Source organism: Ochlerotatus camptorhynchus, unplaced genomic scaffold, assembly GCF_037179485.1.
Source record: "Ochlerotatus camptorhynchus isolate MF236.1 unplaced genomic scaffold, CSIRO-AGI_Acam_v1.1 ptg000664l, whole genome shotgun sequence".
Lineage (NCBI taxonomy): Eukaryota > Metazoa > Arthropoda > Insecta > Diptera > Culicidae > Ochlerotatus > Ochlerotatus camptorhynchus.
This window is the reverse complement of record NW_027041143.1, coordinates 18,869-41,511: the sequence shown is the minus strand read 5'-3', so window position 1 is coordinate 41,511 and position 22,643 is coordinate 18,869. Positions and strand designations below refer to the sequence as shown.

Genomic DNA, 22,643 nt, shown 5'->3' with positions numbered 1-22,643 from the left:
GCTGCTCTTCCGTGGGTAGTGCAACTTCCAGCTGCTGCGCGTAGTCCTGGGCAACTCCGGCGTCCCGTAATTGCTCAATGTTGGGTCGTGGCGTTCGACTTCGACGTGTGCTATGCACCGTCGAGAGTTTTGAGCGCATGTATACTGCAACTAGGTAGTGGTCCGAATCTATGTTCGCACTGCGGTACGTGCGGACGTTGATAATGTCGGAGAAGAATTTCCCGTCGATTAGAACGTGATCGATTTGGTTTTCTGTGTGTTGGTCAGGTGATCTTCAGGTGGCTTTGTGGATATCCTTGCGGGGGAAAAAGGTACTTCGAACTACCATATCCCGAGAGGCTGCAAAGTTCACGCATAGTTGTCGTTCGATATGGCATGCAGGCTGTTTGACCCGATTGCCGGTCTATACATTGCCTCCCGTCCTACCTGAACGTTCATGTTGCCGATGACAATTTTGACGTCCCGTTGCGAACAGCCGTCACCTGCTCCAGCTGCGCATAGAACGCTTCTTTCTCGTCGTCGGGTCTCCCTCCGTGTGGGCAGTGCACGTTGATGATACTGTAGTTGAAGAAACGGCCCTTAATCCTCAACTTGCATATCCTCGCGTTGATCGGCTGCCAACCAATCACGCGTTGGCGCATCTTACCCAGCACTACAAAACCGGTTCCCAGCTCGTAGGTGGTGCCACAGCTCTGGTAGAAAGTAGCCGCTCGATGCCCGCTTTCCCATACCTTTTGTCCCGTCCAGCAAAGTTCCTGCAGTGTTACGACTTCGAAGTTGCGTGGTTGAAGTTCGTCATAGATTAACCTATCGCTGCCCGGAAAGCCAAGCGATTTGCAGTTCCATGATCCGAGTTTCCAATCGTAGTCCTTATTTCGTCGCGTAGGTCTGTGCCGATTGTTCCGATCCGTATTTCTTTCTTCAGTATTTGCAACTTTGTTTTTTTCCAGGGCGGCTTGTTGGGCCTGCCCCAACCCCCTGTCTCGCCGGGGGACCATCGTGCACAGCTCTGTTTAGAGTCCCACGCTGGCACTAGGACGGTGATCAGTCGCTCTTAACATGGAGAACAGACGCCGTTTTGAGCCGCACCTCCATTTTAGTCACAAGAATAGGCCAAAAGCAAGCGTCCGACACACAAAACCCGCCAGATCCACTTGCAGTCACAATCAACGATTCTACGAATCGCGAGCGCTCACGAATCATAAAACCGCTGACTGCGACACTCTGAAAGCGAAATTGACAGGCTCTATGCGTCAAACACCCACCCTCCAATCTTCTCCCGCATCCAACAACACAAATCTCCATAGCAACATCTAACGAATTCAAAACTCTGAAAATCACTCATCTATAGCAAGTGAGTGGAAGGAATCCTGCATGCAACCATTCTTCATGATACACTTTTTCTACCTATCTTTCTATTAGGCCTGTGGACATGCGTAAGCTTCGAAACTTCTAACCAAACTGGTAAAATTTTCAGATCAAAAATAAAAAAAAAAAACTTGAAAAAATTTCTCAAAGGTTATTACAAGTATAATAAATATTGATTATTTTACGCAAAAACGAGCAAGTAATATTAAATATCTTGTATCGCATGCTAATGCTAATTGACTGTTACAAAAATTATATGCTTAAATAAAATAAAATATTAATAAAATTATATGCAAAATTTACTAGAAGATCATTACTTTATTGGTGAGAAGTTTCTAATAAGCCCTCCCAGTTCCTCTGTATACAGAACAAATCTGATACTATAATCAGAATTGCTCGGTCTGCGTGAAGCAGCCGATTTCATCAAGGAAGTTAACAGCCAAGAATTAATCATTTGAGGCATACTGAAACATTAAGAAGGGGATTTGTGTCACTATAGGAAATCATCATCGCTGCAAATATAAAGAAATTAAACATAACACTTTGCTTCAGTACCGTCAACCTCCATGTCCATGGGTAGGGCTAGAACGATGGTGGTGTAAAGGTCATAAATAAAACACATTTTTGTGCCGATATATTGTCAAAACTTGGCGAACAACGTAATCCACTCAAAAATAATGTTTTCTCGCAATAAAAGCAATAAGTTTGCAATTTCTTTGCGGTTTTTGTCACATTCTCCTCCATATGTGATTGTTTACAGTAAATAAATGTATTGTAGACATTTGTGAATGATAACATGGGATTGCAACACGACCAAAAGCCGTTTTCTCCTAAAATAATCTTCAAAAAAACACAATCATATTCTGAAGTAAAATTTCCCCTTGCTTATTGGATTTTTCTTGATGTACGCCCCCAAAGTTGGTACAAATATAATAATGCATCACCTCGAAACACACTTTTGCTTATAGTTTATTGAAAATACCAAAAAAAATTGTGACTTTTTGGGGGAAAGTCTGTTTAGAGCCAGACCTTCCAAACAAGCGACAAAACAGAGAGTTTTATATTACACGCCCCACCTTTCTCTATGCGTAAAGGTTTTTTATTTTGTCGTTTTTATCACCAACCACTTATCCGAATTGAATGTAATAACCGACAAGTGTAGGTACTATGCTCACTTATTTTTGTTATTTTTGGAATCGGTCAACTTGTTTCGAAGATAAGAACAGAACAAGATCTAGAAATCACAGATTTTGCGAGCTAAGTTGTGTTTGTCGGCATACACTGATCAGAATTGGACGCAACAACTATCAAATAAAAGGTATCATGGTTCCATAGAACGCAATTGAATAAGTTTGGATACGGCTGGAACAAGCTCCAGTGAATATTTTTTTTTTTAAACATAAGTCGTGTTTCTCAGCAGCCACTCAACCTAATTGGACGCCCCAACGTCCAAATGAAAGGTACTGTGGTTCCATAAAACATTTTGTCTGGTTCCGTAGTTATTTCTGGAACATCTTCCGGTTTGCATTAGTCATGAGACTAATCCAACCTGAAGGAAATCATTCCGATCATGTGACACATTAAATGACATGAGAATTCAAAACCAGTTCAATAGTAGTAATTTGGCGATGAGTGACAAAAATGTAAAAAAAAGTTTTATTTGTTTCACCATCTGAGAAAAATGGCAAGGTTCTGAGTATTCACTCTGCGGAAAAAAAATTATCAACTCATTTTTGTACACCAGGTTTTGATTATGAATACGTTTTAAACCACGCATCTTGACCCCCTGGGAAGATACTTGCTTCGGAAAATGTGTTTGTGTAGCTTAGGACTTCCGGATGCTGAATAAATAAATTCAGTACACTGTCATTACGCAGTGGTAGTATACATGTGAGCCTCCTATTTATGATATCTATAAGCTGTCTTTCAAAATCCTGATCACCTGAGAAGTTGGTGTATTTGGCAAAGTTATTCAAGTAGCGGAGGCATTTCAGATAGTTCACATATTAGTAACTTTTGGTAAACGACTTCATAGGGAATATAAGAAGTTACATAAACATAGCTATGACCAACTTTGCTCTCTACTGTACTCTGGTACTTTGATTCTGATGCTGTCAAAAAAAAAGTTATTTGATCATGTGTGTTAAGTCCTTCTTTTAAATTTAACAACGAAAAATATATTTAAAAATATTATTTAAGTGGCTGGTATTATTCTAGATTTAGTTCTTCTTGTAAAATTACAAACAGAGCATTCTCGAGTTTTTTTTTGATAGCATCGTTTCAGTATATTTTTGACTATTTCAGGTTTTGTAACTCTTAATATCCTTTTGAAGATACTCTTTACAATTGTCATTCAGCATCAGCAATCGGAATTCAATAGTTTGTAGTTGTGAACAAGTTTAATTGAGCTCTTGGTGAATATCTTAATTTATATTTTCCACTTCCAGAAGAGTGACGTACAGAATTAATGTCAAATTTAGTCGAAGAAATTGAAAATATTTGTGTTTTATTGAATGCTAAAGCTACTATGATCATGAAATAAATTCTAAAAATATTGTACGATGTGCACAAAAAGAGCGAAACACTTGTTTTGTCACACTGTCCAAAATGTTACCAGAATCTAAGATCATAATAGTACCTAAAATAATATATTATTAATAGATTTCGTTAAGATATCTTATAAAGGACATGAAATAAATAGTTCCAGATTTTTTTTTCATTTGTAAGTACTTTTAATGGATTTGGAAAGAAAAATTAGCTTTCACCTTTTTTTCTATATAGTCCTTACACGAGCAAAGTCTGAGATCAAATTGAAATCTAAATTTAATGTTGTGATTTCGCTGATAATGATTGCTCAGATTGCTGTCATTTTGGTGGTTTTAACGGTTAAAATATCAAAATTGAGAGCAAAAAACTCGTCCTGTAACATCACATTGAAAACTATTTCTGCTATCAGTGAGAGCAAACTGAAAACTCAATTTGATATCAATTTTTCCTGTTGATAACAAAACAAGTATTCAATTTGATGTTATGCAAAGGCAATGAAAACAAACCCGCAACAAAACATTTTTAAAGAGCAAATGTACAGCAAAATGAAAACAAAATTTGTTATCAATTTTGTCAATTGCGTAAACTGAAATAAAATTATGATTTCTGTTTGATGTTGATATCAAAACTTGATTTCAATTTGCTGTCATTTTGATGCTTGACTTTGCTCGGGTATATAATCCTCATATTATGTATGTCGTTCGATTTACTTATTTTAACCTGTAGAATATAATAAACGAAACAACATAACAACAGGTTTTGAGATATCAGTATAAAAAAAAGCTTTATCAAGCCTCATTGTACGCTAATATTTTACCACAGTAAATGCTGACAAAATGCTGTAATGCAGGGGTATAATGGCCTAGCGTGGTTTTTAACGCTTTCCCAATCCTAAGTAGAGCGGACGACCCAGTGATAGTTTTTTTTTGGTCTTTATTATAGAGAGTTTATGTTATCTCCGTAGCATTACAGTACGTTCAGACTACAGAGTTATAACATGTTATAATAATTATCGAAAATAAAAATGTCATCAAGATAGTCTTATAGCACGTTATCACTGCTCAGTCTGGCCAGCGTTTTATTGAATTACGGAGGTAGATTTGGGAATATTTATCGGAAACTGGTTTAAGTAGTCTCAATATCCATCGATTACGGGAGAATATCGAGTTAGGGTGAGATCGAGTAAGGGAGAGTTGACTGTAGTTCAACTATCCAGTTATCTGTAATACTAGTTCTCTTTTAACATAGATCATGTTCCAAGACATACTTACCATAGTCGCTAATTTATTGATCCTACTTTTAGAGGAACAAGATTTAATATGTGAATAATTTTTTTATTTAAATTTTGGAATACATGTTTCTGTTTACTATAGTCAGGCTGTTTATAAACCACTTAGACATATTATGTGGAGTGTGTACTTTCTACACGTTTAAGGTAATTCGCAACTTGTCCGAGGAAGAGATTTGAGCTCGTGAGCTCCACTAGTACCGGAAAACCTACTCTGTGGGAATGATTCTTGTCGAAGCCAAACATTAAGATAGCAATAAACAAAATTAATTGGACCATGTTACCTAACCGGTCCATTATTAAATGTCTAACTTGTGAAATATATAACTCTTTTGGCAAAGACCACCTCATTCTAAGAAAAGCAGTTCCACTCACTGTCTCGCAAATAAAGAGCCAGATAATGTGATCATGCTCATTTAGAGTAAACCACGTGTAGTATTCGATATTAAATTTTGCTGTTCATATCTTAATGAGAATTCAATAGGATTTAAATTGTCACTACATAAGTTTCATATCATATAAATCTGTCATTCTTCAATCAAGAGTTTATGAAATGAAAGCATCTTAAAGTATAGTTTTGTTATTAAAGTATTGTTGATTTTTTTTTCATCTGCCGTTTAACTAAAAAGCATTGTTAGTTTGTTTGAGGAAATAAATTAGATCTCAGACATCCCGTGTGAAAACATGGATACTTTCCATTACGCCAGAAGGCCGTCTTAAGATAAATATGCAAGCGAAGAAATAAGAACTATTTACAAGGCTTGGGAGACCCCTTCAGCCACTGGAGATGAACCAGCCTCGGGCTAATAAAGTAAACTTTACCTAAATATTTGCTAGAACTATGCTTCAAAATACCGTGCAGAACCACACTGGTTCATAAAAGCCCCGGTTTACGAAACTTTGTGTTTGACCACGGTTTTTCGAAACACGATATAGGTTAAATGTTCTAATGTCTTCATCAGGTTGATGCTTGAACCTTTATCTGTGAATGAACATCCGATTCATTAAAAAATCACACATTTAAGTGAACTGCAATAGAAACTGTCCGGTACCGCATCGGTTCACTACCCAAGTCTAATATTATGAAATCAAAATCAGTTATCAAATTGAATCTATTGATAGCTGGGGCCACATTATGGAACCAAGTTGTAACGACTGTTTTCATACAAGCATTCATACAAAAAACACTTCGTTTCGATTTCACCAATGAGGCCTTAGGATTAGTTCAAATTTGATTTAACCGTGTATTTTATTTTTCTTTATTATAGAGGTTTTTAACTGCGGTTTAAAATGTTGCTCTAAGTTTTGGTGTGGAACCATGTGAAATAAAAGCTGCTATAAAAAGCAATGCACTATTGCATATATTTTAGTATATTGATCAATCCATTCATAACTTTGCTGTGGGCTATATTAAGTAGGGTAGTAGGAAATTAGCTGTAGTTGTCCGTCCCCTGAAACATCTCTTTCACGTCGCGAAATTCTTTTGGTTGATGTCACACTAACGAAAGAATGTCATTCATATGGAGCTTTACCGAATGTGTCGATACAAGCATGAGTAATAAGTATTTGATTGTCGTAGTGTTGTATCAATCTAACGGTTCCTGATCGCCACTTTCTTTCGCCTGCGTGCATACCTTTTACAGGTGTGGAATATCGTCGCCGTCGTAGCTGCGCGCAGGTAAAAAAAATGTGCCAGAGAAGACTTTCAGCGTTCATATGCTAATGTGCCGAATGTTTTGATAATTTATTCAATGATAGCTAAACAGTATGAATACGTGAGATTGAATTTACAGAACCAAACCAGGATAGCACGTTGAAGTTTTTAAATAATTGTTACTACGATAAATGCGATATCCACTGCAGAGCTTCCATCATATGTGCCAAGCAGTGCGTTTCTATCACACTCATTTGTAGAATATATGCGTGCAATAAGTCGATGTTAATTAGATATGTCATATTCATTCTCACTATATTTATGGCTAGGGAAATTTACAACAAGACATATAACCATTTTCCTTGCTGCTAAGGTACGAATGTATGGCGGTCAATCATACAGAAAAGGAAACAGATGATTGAAGCTATAAAATTGGTACATCAGTGACATGGACAAAATAGAAGCAAATACGCTCGTCCGTTATGTTTAGTTTCTACAAGTGACCTATTTTAATTTATTCAAATTCATATGATGATTAGCCTTATAATGCAGACAAGAAGGCTTGCTTTTGGGGAATAGAATTCCAACTGATATGCTAACAGATCCGGTGGTAAGCGTGGCTGCCTTTCACAGCAGTAGTGGGTCTGGATTTAATCCCAGACGAGGCTGTTGGGAATTTAAAAACATAGACAGTTGACATCGTCTTCGATATGAGGCTACACAGACTGAAAATTTAGCACTAGACAACACCCAGCCAACTCCCGGATGGAGTAGCACATTACGGTTCTACCTGGTGACTAGACTGGCCCACAAAATTAAAGTTCTAATTTTCCAAAATTTCAGCTCATTCTGATGTAACACGAGCTGGCGCTTTTTGTTTGAATTTTGTTTGGGGAATTTGGATAAAATACATGACAAAATAATACTCCTACACTCTATCGATCATAACATAAGTTTCCTTATTCTCGATTTGATTCAGATTTTCAAAACTTGTAGTTCAATTAATGAGCAACAAATTTTCTGAAGATTGCATAATAAATCCAGTTAGTTTTTTTTTTGAAATATTCGCTTTTGAATGTATATGAGCATTTTGTGTATAAAAATTTCAACCAAATCTCCCATATTAAACCAAAAGCGCCAGCCCGTGTAACGTCAAAAAAAGCTGAAAAAGTGGTTATTTCACCAAAAGACACGAGCCTGGATGTTGGCCTGTGGAAAATATGTACTTTTATTTTCAGTGTTAATCTAGTTGATATGTTGCATAAGCTGCCTGTATTTTGTTGCAATATACGAGCAGAATGCCCACAATTAATTAATATCTCCATAATACTAACTTGAATCCTGATGCTGTCCTCAACAAAGTTGTTCCTTATAGTTCAAGCTACGTGTGCTAAAATTCTAAGCTTAATCGAGTTTGCGGAACCAGTTATTTCTCCATTCATTTCAACCAATATTCCCATATAAGTTTTAAATCAAAAGCCCCAGCTCGTGTTACACCGAATGAGCTAAAATTTTCAGAGTGTGGTTTTAATGGCACAAATCTAGGGGTTGGCCCTTTGAAAAAAAAAAAAATGATAAAAAATTTCCCCCATATGAATGTGGGTCAGTCTACTGGTAACACTACTAACCTCTCGCTAACGCCCTCAAACTTCATGAGAATCTCAGAGTTCTCTGGTCCCGTCGTCCTTCCTAAAGAAAGTAAGCCATTGGTCTCGGCTGATGTGTTGATGAGTTAGATTTAGGCTTATAGTCCCTAATGTCAGCCAAAGCATGTATAATATTGGGCCAAAAGAATACAGTTTTTGACATTTTTTTTTGTTCTAATAAAAATTTAAGATCAGGAGATTTTTATCGATCGACCCAATCTTTAAAATCATAGGCCAACATCCGAGCCATTTCCCCTGTCTAATTAAAAGTAGGTTCAGGGCAACAGTTGACTTTATAATTTGTTCGATAACAGAGAGGCTCGAGGAATCAGCTAGGTTCACTACATATGTATATTGTTTGAAGTGTGAGACAGTAAGAGTCCGGAAGTAAGAAATCATGTATATCTTGGGATTGGTTTAAAGGCATGGTTTATCTACAAATGGCCGTTACATTGCTGATTTTTGTTGCAAAATCTATCAATCTTGTCCTCAACGTATTTAAAATAAAGCTTTATTATTACAAAACATCACAAAATTATTCCGACGATCTGATAAAATAATGAATTTCTTCGAAATCCCCTCCATTTTCTCTCGTTGCTAATTGTCCAATATTTCTCTATTGGGCGGAATGGGCAGTTAGGTGGATTAAAATAAATTTCTACCAGTTTTCGCTGGAAGTTTCTTATAGTTTCCTTGAAAACGAAAATTTGATTTCACTGGAAGTTCCTTCTTACTTCGTGCAGAAGCTTTTTCTCACTTCGCACTGTAGTGGCAGCTTTCCAAATCTGGTTAAATCATCATGGGCCCTTTGTGTGCTCTAATGAACGGTAAAATGTGTTTAACAGGCACTGTTGTTTGTACATCTTCCAGTCCATCGTCTTGTTTATAGCGAAAACCTAGGTATACTGTCCAGCCCAAATTTGAAAATTTATGAGCTAAAACGAACTTAAACTTGCCGGAGACAACGGTTACGGACGATGCACACTGTAGATTTCAACGTTTTGATGATTTGGAGCTGACCACGTCAGATTTTTAACGTGAATGTGCAAGCACAGGTTTCATAATCGCAACGTTCGTGGTTCGAGTCCCCCAGTCGGCAGTTTTTTTTTCGATATGATTAATTTCCCTGACTCTCCGCATTTTTCTTTCTTCATTTTCTTGCATTGGAATGCAGCTCGGTATATCGCATCCTCGGTTCATGCGGTCTCCACTAAAATCCTCTGATGATGAATCCCCATAATTGTAAGCAAATCTTATATCCGCGGTTGGGTGTAGAAATTGGATAGTGGATAGTCAAGCTCAGTGTATCAAATTCCATGTTTTAACTGAACAGTACGGTCAGAAAGCAGGCTTGTGTATTCAGTGAAGTTATTGTGATGGACAATATCTATCGCATGATTGGCCTCATAGTTCAGAATTCACTCACTATACAGCGCTAGTAACATTTGATTCAAAAGGCTTGCTTAAGCAATTTACATTAACTGAAAACGAATCTTATTCAGTGAGTCACTTTTACTTAAGTTTCTCATGTACTGAGTGTCCAACGCTTTTAGAAATGTTTCCTTACGAATGGGCAAAAGTTACTCATTCTATGAGCTAGTTTCGTTTTTTTTTGTTTCACTCTTTATTTGTTCAAAATTCTAAATTAATTACATTTCATTTTAACCTAGGTGCTCCAGCTACTACAGAAACTTACCAGCCTTAATTGTTATGATATATATCTAAGTTGTTCCTGCCTAGGCAATTCAGTATTTTAAACAGGTGTTTTAAACCTGCATTTCAGTATAACAATTGACATCTTAAAACTAAGAACTAAAACTAAATCTTATATAATTAAAAAGGGAACTAATTGAGGATTGCAGCGAATTTTGCCTGAAATTATTAACTATTTTGTTGGACTTTTGTTCTGAAGTCTCAACATTCGAAGTTCTATGTACTTCGGTATTACTGCACCAGGGAGGCAACTTCAAAATCATCTTCAAAACTTTGTTCTGAATCCTTTGAAGTGCTTTTTTCCTCGTAGTGCAACAACTAGACCATATTGGCACAGGGCAAAGCATGGCAGGTCTAAAAACTTTTTTAAATAACTATTAGAAGATTATTCGTCAGGCAAAGTTTGGATTTCGTGTATAAAAGAGGACAACATAACATTCTATATATTTGTTACATTTGGCTTGAAAACCCTTAAGATGATCTTTAAAACTTAATTTTTGGTCTAGTACTAATCCAATATATTTTACTTGGTTTGACCAGGAAATTGGAACTCCGTTTATAGTGACTATGTGACTACAACTAGATTTCAAAAAGGAAGCTCTAGGTTTATGTGAAAATATTAAAGTTGAGTTTTTGAAGCGTTGGGAGAAATCTTCCATTTTTTGTTAATAAGAAGAGAAAATATCTAAACTTTTCTGTAGTCTGCTGCAATAACATAACAATAACAAATAACAGATTTGTGGCAACCCTGAGGCAAATCAGGGAGGTCCGAAGTGAAAATGTTATACAATATAGGCCCAAGAATGCTACTCTGAGGAACTCCGCTCTAACTGGTAGTCGTTCAGATTTGGAATTTTGATAATTTACCTGCAGAGTTCTGTCAGTTAAATAATTTTGAACTAATTTCATTTAATGTAATGTGGAAAATTTAGCTTTTTCAATTAAGCAATCAAATCTTCATGCCAAACACTGTCGAATGCTTTTTTTATGTCTAGAAGAGCAACTCCAGTTGAGCAGCGATCAGATTTGTTTGCACGAGTTAAATTGGTAGCTCTTAAGAACTGATGAGTAGTTGAATGCCCATGGCGAAATACAAACTGCTCATCTGCAAAAATTGAATTCGTATAGATGGGAAGCATCATTCTATTCAAAATTATCTTTTCAAAAAGTTTACTTATTGAAGAAAGCAAACTTGCATCTCGCTGACCGTTCTTAACAGCAGAGGAATTTGTACCTGGTCAGGAACGTGGAGCGTTTTCTATCTATCGCTTAGAACGAGATTGTAGTCTTACACTCCCAAAAATTTGATTTGTGGGTTTCATCACAATTTGAACTTTCAAATTTCTTAGGATCTTCCTTCACAGGAATTCGTCCTTTGCATGAGAGGAATCACCACAATTCATGCATTTAGCTGACATGTAGTATTTTTTTTTTTCGTGACCCCATTATTGCTGGCACTTACGACACTGGGTGAGGTTTTGAAAACTTCCTTCAGTCTTCCTGAAGTGTTCCCACTTCAGTCGGACATGGAGCATAAGGCTAGCTTTTTCTAAGGCCTTGAAGTTGTCATCATTAAAAACCCCGTTGCGTGAATCGCCTGGACGGGATTTTAGTTTCATTTTGATTACTTGGACTCGCAGAACTCCAAGTAATTTTACCAGTTCATTTTTGATCTGATCCAGGGATTCACCACTGGACAGACCTTTCATGACAACCTTGAACACACGTTCAGTTTTGGTGTCGTAAGTAAAAAAAATATGCTGCTTCTCAGTAAGATACTTGAGAAGACATTTGAATCCGTTCAAGGTTTCAGCCAATACACGGCGTTTACCCCGACGGCCAATTTATAGTGAAAACTAGAATTTCACGAAGTTCAAAAGTTCCATACGGAGAGCATGGAAATCGGAAGTGGTTATCACAATATGGAAAATCTTTTCCTTTTTGGCATTAAGCCGGGAAAGTTTATTAGATTTTTTTTCTGGATGACGGATCATTCTCATCATCCGTGGGCAAATCAAATTGAATGCTAAAATTAATTTAATCAGAATGGGGATCAAGAGATTGCCCCTTTCGTTTGCGCTTAGGCACCATGGCGGCAGTAAAACGTTTATCCAAATCGACTCCCAAGCAGATTACTATAAGAATCTGAAGGATCGAAGAGGAATTTTCCAATTCGATATCCAAGCAGGATTACTTCGGGTACAAACAAGGATCGAAGAGGAATAAGAGTCGAACAAGGTAGAAAATTTACAGGTATATTGAGCACCAAAAAGTGCTGTTTAAATTTGTTGCAGCTTAAGGTAGCAGTAACACTTCCTTCAGCAAAAAGCAAATACATATATCCGCACGGCAAGAGAGCATGATGCGGACTGAGTTTCGTTTTCTCTTTTTCGACTAGATAGGAGATTGCTATCTCTTAGTAATGTTGTTCAGATGAATAAGACCTATTGTATACTGGGAACAGAGTGACCAGTGAACCGGGAAATCGGGAAAAGCAGGAAATTATAAATCACCGAGAGAAGTCCGTGAATTTCGACGATGAACCGGGGAAAAATATACTTCGTCCTCTCTTTGGAAAATAATATTCTTCTCAACTACTAGAATTTATTTGAAGAACTTAATCGATAATTTTGATGAAAATTCCAAAGGATTCTAGAGATTTTTTTTTATATTAACTTTATTTGTACAGGCTCAATCGAATAAACTTTACAGAGCCGAGTTATCCTTTGCGTTATACATTATTGCTGTCTTAAATTTAAAGTTAAAGGAACTGGACCGAGTACTCGCGGTTGTCTCGAGGTTAGTGGAGATTTACAATTTTTTGGATGGGAAAAGGGAAGAAGGAGGTTTGAAATGTGGTTTACGATACAACTATTTACTTAATCCTAAAGCATGAAGTTATTTCTATTCATCTTGAAAAACATTGAGAAAAAAAAACCCCACACGTACAAAATACAAACTAAACACACGGTTAATCAAACTTACAATCTAAGGTTAATATCCTTAAAGTAAACATATATGAGTTTCATAAACTCCAGATCGCGTCTAGCCAAAATATCCCGAACTGGAACATTAGGTTGTCTACCTCGAGCCCGAAGGGAATCATAAAAATGTGATCTGACTCCACGATACTCCGCACAAGACCAAAGGATGTGATCAGCGTCCTGGTAACCTTGTCCACATTCACAGAGATTGCTGTCTCCCAACCCCACACGGAACAAGTGAGCGTTTAGACAATAGTGATTGGACATGAGACGAGACATCACGCGTATGAAGTCTCGACTCAAGTCCAACCCTTTGAACCATGCAAACTTCGACACCTTAGGGATAATTGAATGTAGCCATCGTCCCAAGCTCCCTTCACTCCATTGATGTTGCCAGCTAACGAGCGACTGCTGACGATAAATAGAGAAAAATTCACTATAGGCGATCTGTCGATCATAAATGTCGCCTTCCATAGCGCCCACCTTCGCAAGTGAATCCGCCTTCTCATTGCCCAAAATTGAGCAATGCGAAGGGACCCACGCGAAGGTGATGATGAAAGAGCGCACGGATAAAGCACTAAGCAGTTCTCGTATTTTCAAGAGAAAATACGAGAAGTGCTTTACCGGCCTAATGGAACGGATAGCCTCGACAGAACTGAGACTATCCGTAAAAATAAAGTAGTGGTGTGGAAGAAATGAAGCAATAGTTTCCAAAGTGTAGTGAATTGCTGCCAGTTCAGCCACATACACAGAACAAGGAGCTTCAAGTTTTCGAGAGGCGCTATGAAATTCATTAAATACACCAAAACCAGCGGACTCCTCTATTAGAGATCCATCTGTGAAAAACGTTCGTGCAGAATCAACATGGCCAAACTTTGCAGCGTATAATGACGGAGCAATCATAGGACGATGATGCTCTGGAATTCCGCGGATTTCCTGCGTCATAGATAAATCAAAATTCACTGAATTGCCGAAATCGGAGAAGACTACACGATTGGGAATATTTCTTGAAGGGCTGACATCCTGTGTTAAATAAAGGTAGTACAAAGTCATAAAACATGTTTGAGGATTTAGCTCCAGAAGCTTCTCAAAGTTTTCGATCACCAGTGGGTTCATTACTTCACAACGGGTGAGGAGCCTCAGAGATAACTCTGAAAAACGGACGGATAGTGGCAACATGCCCGCCAGCACTTCGAGACTCATCGTATGAGTCGAGTGCATGCATCCTAACGCGATATGAAGACAACGATACTGGATCCGTTCCAGCTTGATGATGTGAGTTTTAGCTGCCGACTGAAAACAAAAACTACCATATTCTAGAACCGATAAAATCGTTGTCCGGTACAACGTCAGAAGATCTTGTGGATGGGCTCCCCACCACGTTCCGGTAATTGATCGAAGGAAATTGATCCTTGGTTGGCATTTTCGTCTCAGATACTCAATGTGGGATCTCCAGGTGCATTTGGAATCGAACCAGACCCCAAGATATTTGAAAGACATGGAATGAGTGATCGGTTTACCCAAAAGTTGAAGCTTCGGTTGTGCTGGGCTATGCTTCCTAGAAAAAACGACCAACTCAGTTTTCTCCGTGGAGAATTCGATACCCAGCTGAATAGCCCAAGTAGACAAATTGTCCAAGGTATCCTGTAAGGGTCCTTGCAGGTCAACCTCTTTTGGCCCTGTGATAGACACTACGCCGTCATCTGCAAGTTGTCTCAACGTGCAATTGTCATTAAGACAATTGTCAATTTCTCTAACGTAGAAATTGTACAAAAGGGGGCTTAAACATGAGCCTTGGGGGAGACCCATGTAGCTAAATCGAAAAGCTGTAGAGTTTCCATGAGAAAAGCTCATATGTTTTTCTGACAGAAAATTGTACAACAAATTATTCATTAATGGAGACAATCCACAAGCGTGGAGTTTCTCTGAAAGAACTTCAACGGATACTGAATCAAAAGCCCCCTTGATATCCAAGAACACAGAAGCCATTTGCTCTTTCTTAGCAAAAGCTAACTGAATTTCCGAGGAAAGCAACGCGAGACAGTCGTTCGTTCCCTTGCCCCTACGGAAACCAAATTGAGTATCTGAAAGAAGGTGGTTCGTCTCAACCCATTTGTCGAGGCGAAAAAGGATCATTTTCTCCATCAATTTCCGAATACACGCCAGCATCGCGATGGGCCGATACGAATTGTGATCCGACGCGGGTTTATCAGGCTTTTTAATGGCTATCACCCTTACTCGTCTCCAATCGTCGGGAACAATATTAAGCTCCAAGAACTGATTGTACAAGTTCAACATGCGCCTCTTAGCAACGTCTGGGAGGTTTTTCAGCAAGTTGAACTTGATTCTATCAGATCCCGGGGCAGAATTGCTACACGAAAGGAGAGCGAGTAAAAGTTCCACCATTGAAAAAGGCTGACTGATGTCGTCTACCGAATTCTCGGTTTCACGAGGAATCAACTGCGACGGCACGGAATCCGGACACACTTTTCGCGCGAATTTAAGAATCCATTGATCCGAGCATTCCTCGCTTTCGTTGTTAGTAGACCGGTTACGCATTCTTCGCGCCGTACTCCAAAGCGTATTCATAGACGTTTCGCACGACAATCCGTCTACAAACTGCCGCCAGTAACCCCGTTTTTTGGCCTTGATGAGGCTCTTGAGTTCGCGTTCAAGAGATGTGTATGCGTCGAAATGCTCGCGTGTTCCGCGTTTCCGAAAAATTTTAAACGCGTCGGACTTTTTACGGTAAACCTCCGTGCATTGTTGATCCCACCAGGATGGTGTTTTCTTACGAATTGACGATCGCGGCACCGGTCGTGTTTGAGCTTGAAGTGCGCTGTCGACGATGAGACTAGAGAGGAAATTATATTCCTCCAACGGCGGAAGCTCTTCCACTGACGATACTGCATCGCCTATCGCGGATTGGAACTTAGTCCAATCGATGTTACGGGTTAGATCATACGCGACGTTAACGGATTCTGACGAGTTGAACCCACTGGCAATCGAAATTTTGATCGGCAGATGATCACTACCGTGCGGATCCTGGATTGCATGCCAAGTGCAATCCAACGATAGTGAATTAGAGCAAAAGGTGAGGTCTAATCTGCTACCATTCGAGGATGGACCAGCCAAACGTGTTACTTCTCCATTGTTAAGTATTGTCATGTTGAAGTTGTCGCAGAGATCATAAATCAAAGTAGAACGGTTATCATCGTACAGCTCCCCCCAGCCTTTACCGTGGGAGTTAAAATCTCCCATGATCAACCATGGAGCGGGAAGTACCGCACATATGTCGAAAAGTTGTTTGCGATTAACAGAGACTCTAGGAGCAATATATACAGAAGCAATACAAAGGCTCTTACCTTTAATGGTAGCCTGACATGCGACAACTTCAATACCGGGGAATTCGGGAAGATTCACTCTATAGAAGGAATGGCACTTTTTGATCCCCAATAGTACCCCTCCTCCACGTGAATCCTCACGATCCAATCGAATAATGTTAAAATCATAAAAAGGGAGATCAATTTCTGAAGAGAGCCATGTTTCACAGAGGGCAAATGCATCGCAATTATTGTTATGGACTAAATACTTGAACGAATCTAATTTCGGAATAAGACTTCGACAATTCCACTGTAGAACAGTGATCAAATCCCCGACCTCGTTTGGAAAATTATCCATCGAAGGAGATGATAGCTGCAAGAAGGGGCCATTTTGAAGTCAATTGGTTCAAGAAGGATTTCACAGTGGGAAGCAATGTGAGGACAATGCTTTTCAGAGGATCAGAAATGTTGAGGTATTTGAGAATACCGTTCACAATGTCATCAAATGAGAACAACCCAGATGAAGAAGGGGTTTCTGTTCTTAAAATTGGGGCATCAGGGGTTTTGGATGTCCCCGGAAGAGGTGGAAAATCCTGGATATAGTCAGTTCTGCGGAATCCAGGAGGAGTAGAAGTCTCCTTTTTTCCACCACTCCTTGATTTGGGCAAGCTGATTTGGGGTTCTTTATTTGCAACAATCCGCGAACGGATGCGCTTTCGTTTCCGTGCAGAACCTTCCGGAAAACTGAAAGAAGTTCCCTCCTCAGCCAAGTCAGAGTCAGTCTCGTCATCTGACAAAAGAGAAAAGGGATTTTTGTCATTGGTCGATGGCGGGGCTGTCTTAAGCATTTCTGCAAAAGACCGCCTGGAACGTTCCTTGAGGGAGCGTTTCATTTTGTCCCCGAGCTGTTTGTACGCCGGGCACGACGAGAGAGCATGAGGAGGAGTTCCGTTGCAGTACACGCATTTTGGTGCAGTAGCTGCGCAGGCGCCATCCTCATGCTTCTCCCCGCATGTGGAGCAGCGTGCCTTGTTGCCGCAGTGGGAGGCCGTATGTCCCAACCGCTTACAATTCTGGTAGTTCATGACCCGAGGTACAAACAACCGCACAGGAAGACGAAGTTTTCCCAGCTCGATGTATTGAGGAAGGGCAGATCCAGAAAAGGTCACCCGAAACGAGTCTGTGGGGGTAAAACTCTTTTTACCCTCGCTGAGCGATACTGACTTCATTCTATGAACGGCCAGTATCTTTACCGGAGGAAGCAAGGGTTTCTTAAATCGGCCAACCGCTTGCTTCTCCAGTATCTCGGGGTTCAGGCTCGCCTCAGTGACCACGCCTTCGATCTCCACATCAGAGGCTGGAATGTACACCCTATATTCCAGTGTGAAAAACTGGGAAACAGCAATTTCATTGGCCTGTTTCAGGTTAGCGACGGTCACACGAAGTTTGTTGTGCCTAACCTTCGTTATTTCGGTCACGGCAGAGAATCGCTTTGTCAGATCATCAGATATCTGAACAACATTCAAGGGTTTGTTTTTGGGCTGAAAATAGACAACCCATGGGCCAGTCGAGTCATTCGGGTAGGCCCGCAATCTGGAGCTTTTCTCAGCCTGCCCATTGTCAGACTGAGACGACGAACCATGGATGACATCATCATTTTTCTTAGATGAATGGTCATCCATGTCGTCTTCTGACAAAACATCCATTTTGTTCAACTAGTGGGAGCGCAAAATGCTCTCCCACTGAACGCACAGACACAATACACAGAAAACAGTACAAACACAGAAATACAAAATGAAAATTTAACTAATGGGGGAGGAAAAGAAACAAAAAAAAAAAAAAACTTATCTGATAATCCTATACTACTACCACCGAGCGTTATATGTGTAGGCGTTCACACAGATGACTGGGAAGCGACGCGCAGCGTGGATGACCTTCGCTGTGGTGCACTTGATCGAGGCGCGGCACTCAGCGCACACAGGCGCACGATGATTGATGAACGATGAAGATGTAGAAACGGGTGCTCACACTCGATGATGATGATACGTGCGTGGGTATGCGTAAGCGCGTATGCGTGACCACGCAACGATGATGCCCAAATTGGTTCGCGAATTTCCAATAGCACGGATTACTCTTTCCGAAAATGACACTTTCTACTAAAAAAAACTCACTTTTCGATCAATTTACCGGGAACTATGCCAGGAGTCACTTAGTGAGAAAAAAAACTGATAATTTATATCAAGCGAATACCGAGAAAACTTCCAAAACAACGGAGCGCGAAACAAGTCGACCGTACTTCTTGCTAGGACGCAGTGAGATGGATTCTAGAGATAATAATGTATGTAAGATACAAATTCCAATAGAGTTCTTAGAAGTATTTTTATAGAGTTACTACAACGCCAAGTCAATTGTTTAAGTTTAAAGTAAAATTATGAGTTGGTTCTGTGTGAAATAACATGACGATTGTAAAGAGGATTATAGGGTAATTTCTAATGAATATTTTTTAATAAATTCCGAGAAAAACGTAAAGAGAGTTTTTATGAGAACTTAAAAAAAATCTGAGAGTATTTATATAATTATTAAATATTAAATGGAACAACAAAATAGTCTCGTAGTTCTACGTCAACAATGCGGTCGTGCTTTGTACAGAACCCTTAACTTTATTTTAATTATTGACATTTTGTATGCTTGCATCATGTCATATGAATTGTGATAATTCTTGACATTTTGCATGCTTGCATCATGTCATATGAATTTATATTTTATTTTTTGTCACTGATTTATCAAATGCTCTATATTGACGAATAGAGTTGCCAAATCATTCACCCTCCCACTAACACAACTCTTTCCTTCCTGTGACACCTATGAAGGTAGTATGGGTTCCCTGCACCTTCTTAAGTAGATGTTGGATTAACTTTCCCTCCCTTCCCATGCGATTGTAAGGATGTGGCCAGGTGTATAATGCGATGCTTGTATTGTAGATTTTATTTTCTTGTGGGGAAAATCACTAATCCCAAGTGATATTTTCTGCGTCAACACTCGATATTTTCTGCAAAACGTATTAGTTGACCATTATATAGCCACCCACGATTTGTACAATCGCATATGCTATGCTATGCTATGCTATACATCATGTCATATGAATTGTGATAATTCTTTTTTAATTCTCTTATCTTGACATTTTGTTGACAGGTCTGCTTCATCTTCTCCATTGCTGAATTAACTGCGTATCGTATACGTCTTCTTGTATCTTCTTCACTTCTTCTGATATTTTGTTGGTTCTTGGTATTCTTCTAAATCCACTCTTTGATCTATTTTCTTCTTTGTTCTTTCCATGGTTCTGTTTATTTTCTTCATTCCTTCATCCTTCTTTATTTCCATTGCCTTGTTTTCCGCTCCTACGTTTTAATGTCTTTTCCTTCGGTAGCGGCACCGGTGGTGTAGTGGTAAGAGTGATTACCTCTCACTCCAGCAGGCCTGGGTCCAATCCCAGTCGGCGCCGCCGGGATGTTCTGAGGCATAACATCTCTGATCACGCCTTGCTACCGACGCTAGGGAGGCAGCTCCCACACCTGGACCCTACATATCGACCATCAAATCATGAACCGGGGACCAACGGCTTTACTTCTCTTCCGAAGGAAGGCGTGTTCAGAGATGTTATGCCTCAGAACATCCCGGTGGCGCCGACTGGGATTGAACCCAGGCCTGCTGGGGTGAGAGGCAATCACGCTTACCACTACACAACCGGCACCGCAACAATTCACGTTGTTTCTCATTATGCTTTCCATCCGCTATCCGTTTTTCGTTCTTCATTAGCTTCACCTTCTTTACATGACAGTATAAATTTTCTCCGCCTACTCACTTAGAAAGGTCCCTCACACATACGAGCGACAATTTTGACATAAATTTGAGTCATAACAGACGCGAATCAAGGATCCAAACAAGGATCAATCAAACTTATTTAAATCAAACGTACTTTTCGTCGAGCAACGAACTTTTCAGTCTCGGAGCACTCATGACATGTTTGTTTACGCCTCATCTTTTATGTCAAAGACGGATTCCGTCCCGTGTAAAATTAGTTATTTCTAATTGTGTAGTTCACCTTTTTTGATCTTCATCCTGTTATATGTTTTCCTTCTTCACATTCATCCTTCCTTTCTTGTTCAGTTGTCTGCTTAGAATCTCTAAAAATGTCCCCGTGGTTTGTAGGCAGGACCTTTTGTGCAATTTTCCGATGTATCCCAAATGACTGATCACCTTTTGTGTCAGCTTTTTGAATATCAATCCCGCCTAACGCTTGGAACAGTTGCTTATTATTATTTAAAAAAATGTTAGTTAACCTTGCATTTTCTCTTGTTTATTTCTTTTCAGACATAAAGGATGGCTAGGCATGTAGCACATAAGATAATATTGTTAGCTTCAGTATTTATTACAGTATTAGCAGAGGTATGTCAATTAATAATTTGATAAACTTAAATATGATCTTCAAATTATATTTTACGCAGGACCCATTTTCGTGTTCGATAGGTTGGGAACTGAGAGCGCTGAATTGCTACAAATATTTTAGTGTAAAACACTCATGGGAAAAATCAGCTGAGCTTTGTAAACGGTAGCTTATTCTTAAATTGCACTTGTATTTCTATGATTGAAATTTTTACATTTATAATAGATATGGTGCTGAGCTCGCAACTATCGAATCGTTTGAGGAGAATGAAGCAACAAGAGAAATTGCTCTTTTTGGCGAGTCTAGAGGACGAACGGCGAATATGTATTGGTTAGGTCTTGCTTCATTAGATGACCTCAGAACAAACACACTAGAATCTACAGCAGGGGGACTAGTTTCGCAATATTCAGGATTTTGGGCTCTGAATCAACCCGATCCTGCAGCTGGAGAATGTGTTGCGGCTTCAAACGTAAATAGCATGCAGTCCTGGCAGTTAGAAACGTGTGAAAATTTGTTGCCATTTATGTGCAAAAGGCCTGCATGTCCCCAAAATTCAGTCCGATGCTCTAATGGGGCTTGTATAAACCAGGCATTCAAATGCGATGGAAATGATGACTGTGGAGATGGAAGTGATGAGCTGGACTGTCCAAACGCGTGTCATTTCCACATGCAATCGGGTGGAGATGTTATTGAATCACCAAATTTTCCTCAAAAGTATCCAGCATTGGCAGGGTGTAAGTGGACACTGGAAGGACCTCAGGGCACGAACATAATTTTGCAATTCCAAGAATTTGATACTGAAAAAAACTTTGATATCGTTCAGATTTTAGTCGGAGGTCGAACTGAAAACAAAGCGGTGTCGCTGGCCACACTGTCTGGTAAGAACGATTTAACCAGTAAACCATTCATCACTGCGTCAAATTTCATGATTATCAAATTTACGTCTGACGGAAGCGTTGAGCGTAAAGGTTTTAGAGCAACATGGAAAACTGAGCCTCAGACATGTGGAGGCAAGTTGCAGGCAACTACCCAAGCGCAGATGCTGAATAGCCCAGGTTATCCAAAAACATACCCAGGTGGACTTGAATGCTTATATATAATAAAAGCCCAGAACGGCCGAGTGATTTCACTAGAAGTTGATGATCTAAACTTAAATGAAGATCGCGATTTTATTCTCATTCGTGATGGAGATAATGCCCATAGTAAACCAATTACCCGTTTAACTGGTACATCATTGAACGATCGTAATAGAGTAATAATTTCTACGGGCAACCAATTATACGTATTTTTCAAAACATCTCTCGGAGGCTCTAAAAAAGGATTCAGCATGAAGTATACACAAGGATGTGCAGCAACTATAACAGCTTTGAACGGCACTGTTACTTCTCCTGCTTATGATCTGTCAAACTACCCTAATAATCAAGAATGTTTTTTTAAGATCAAGAACCCCATGGGTGGCCCGCTTTCTTTACGGTTCAAAAACTTTAAAGTGCACAAAAGCGATAAAGTTCAGATTTTCGATGGCTCTTCCACATCTGGTCTGCGTCTTCATCCTGATTTTGGTTTCACAGGAAATACAGTGCCAAAAATCACACTTACAGCGTCCTCAGGAAATATTCTAGTAAAATTTATTACTGATGCCTTACATAACGACAAGGGGTAAGATACTGTTATTT

The 22,643-nt window shown here is 39.3% G+C and overlaps 1 protein-coding gene across 1 annotated transcript in view; it reads left to right on the top strand.

Annotated features, from left to right (window-relative positions):
• LOC135714556 (sushi, von Willebrand factor type A, EGF and pentraxin domain-containing protein 1-like) overlaps positions 1-22,643 on the top strand; it is a gene marked incomplete at its 3' end in the record, with an annotated part of 45,873 nt that overhangs the window by 7,077 nt on the left and 16,153 nt on the right. Inside the window, exons 3-5 of the mRNA XM_065237938.1 lie at positions 20,895-20,969; positions 21,029-21,132; positions 21,193-22,626. Coding sequence (XP_065094010.1) covers positions 20,904-20,969; positions 21,029-21,132; positions 21,193-22,626 — 1,604 coding nt within the window. The remainder of the gene's footprint in view (positions 1-20,894; positions 20,970-21,028; positions 21,133-21,192; positions 22,627-22,643) is intronic.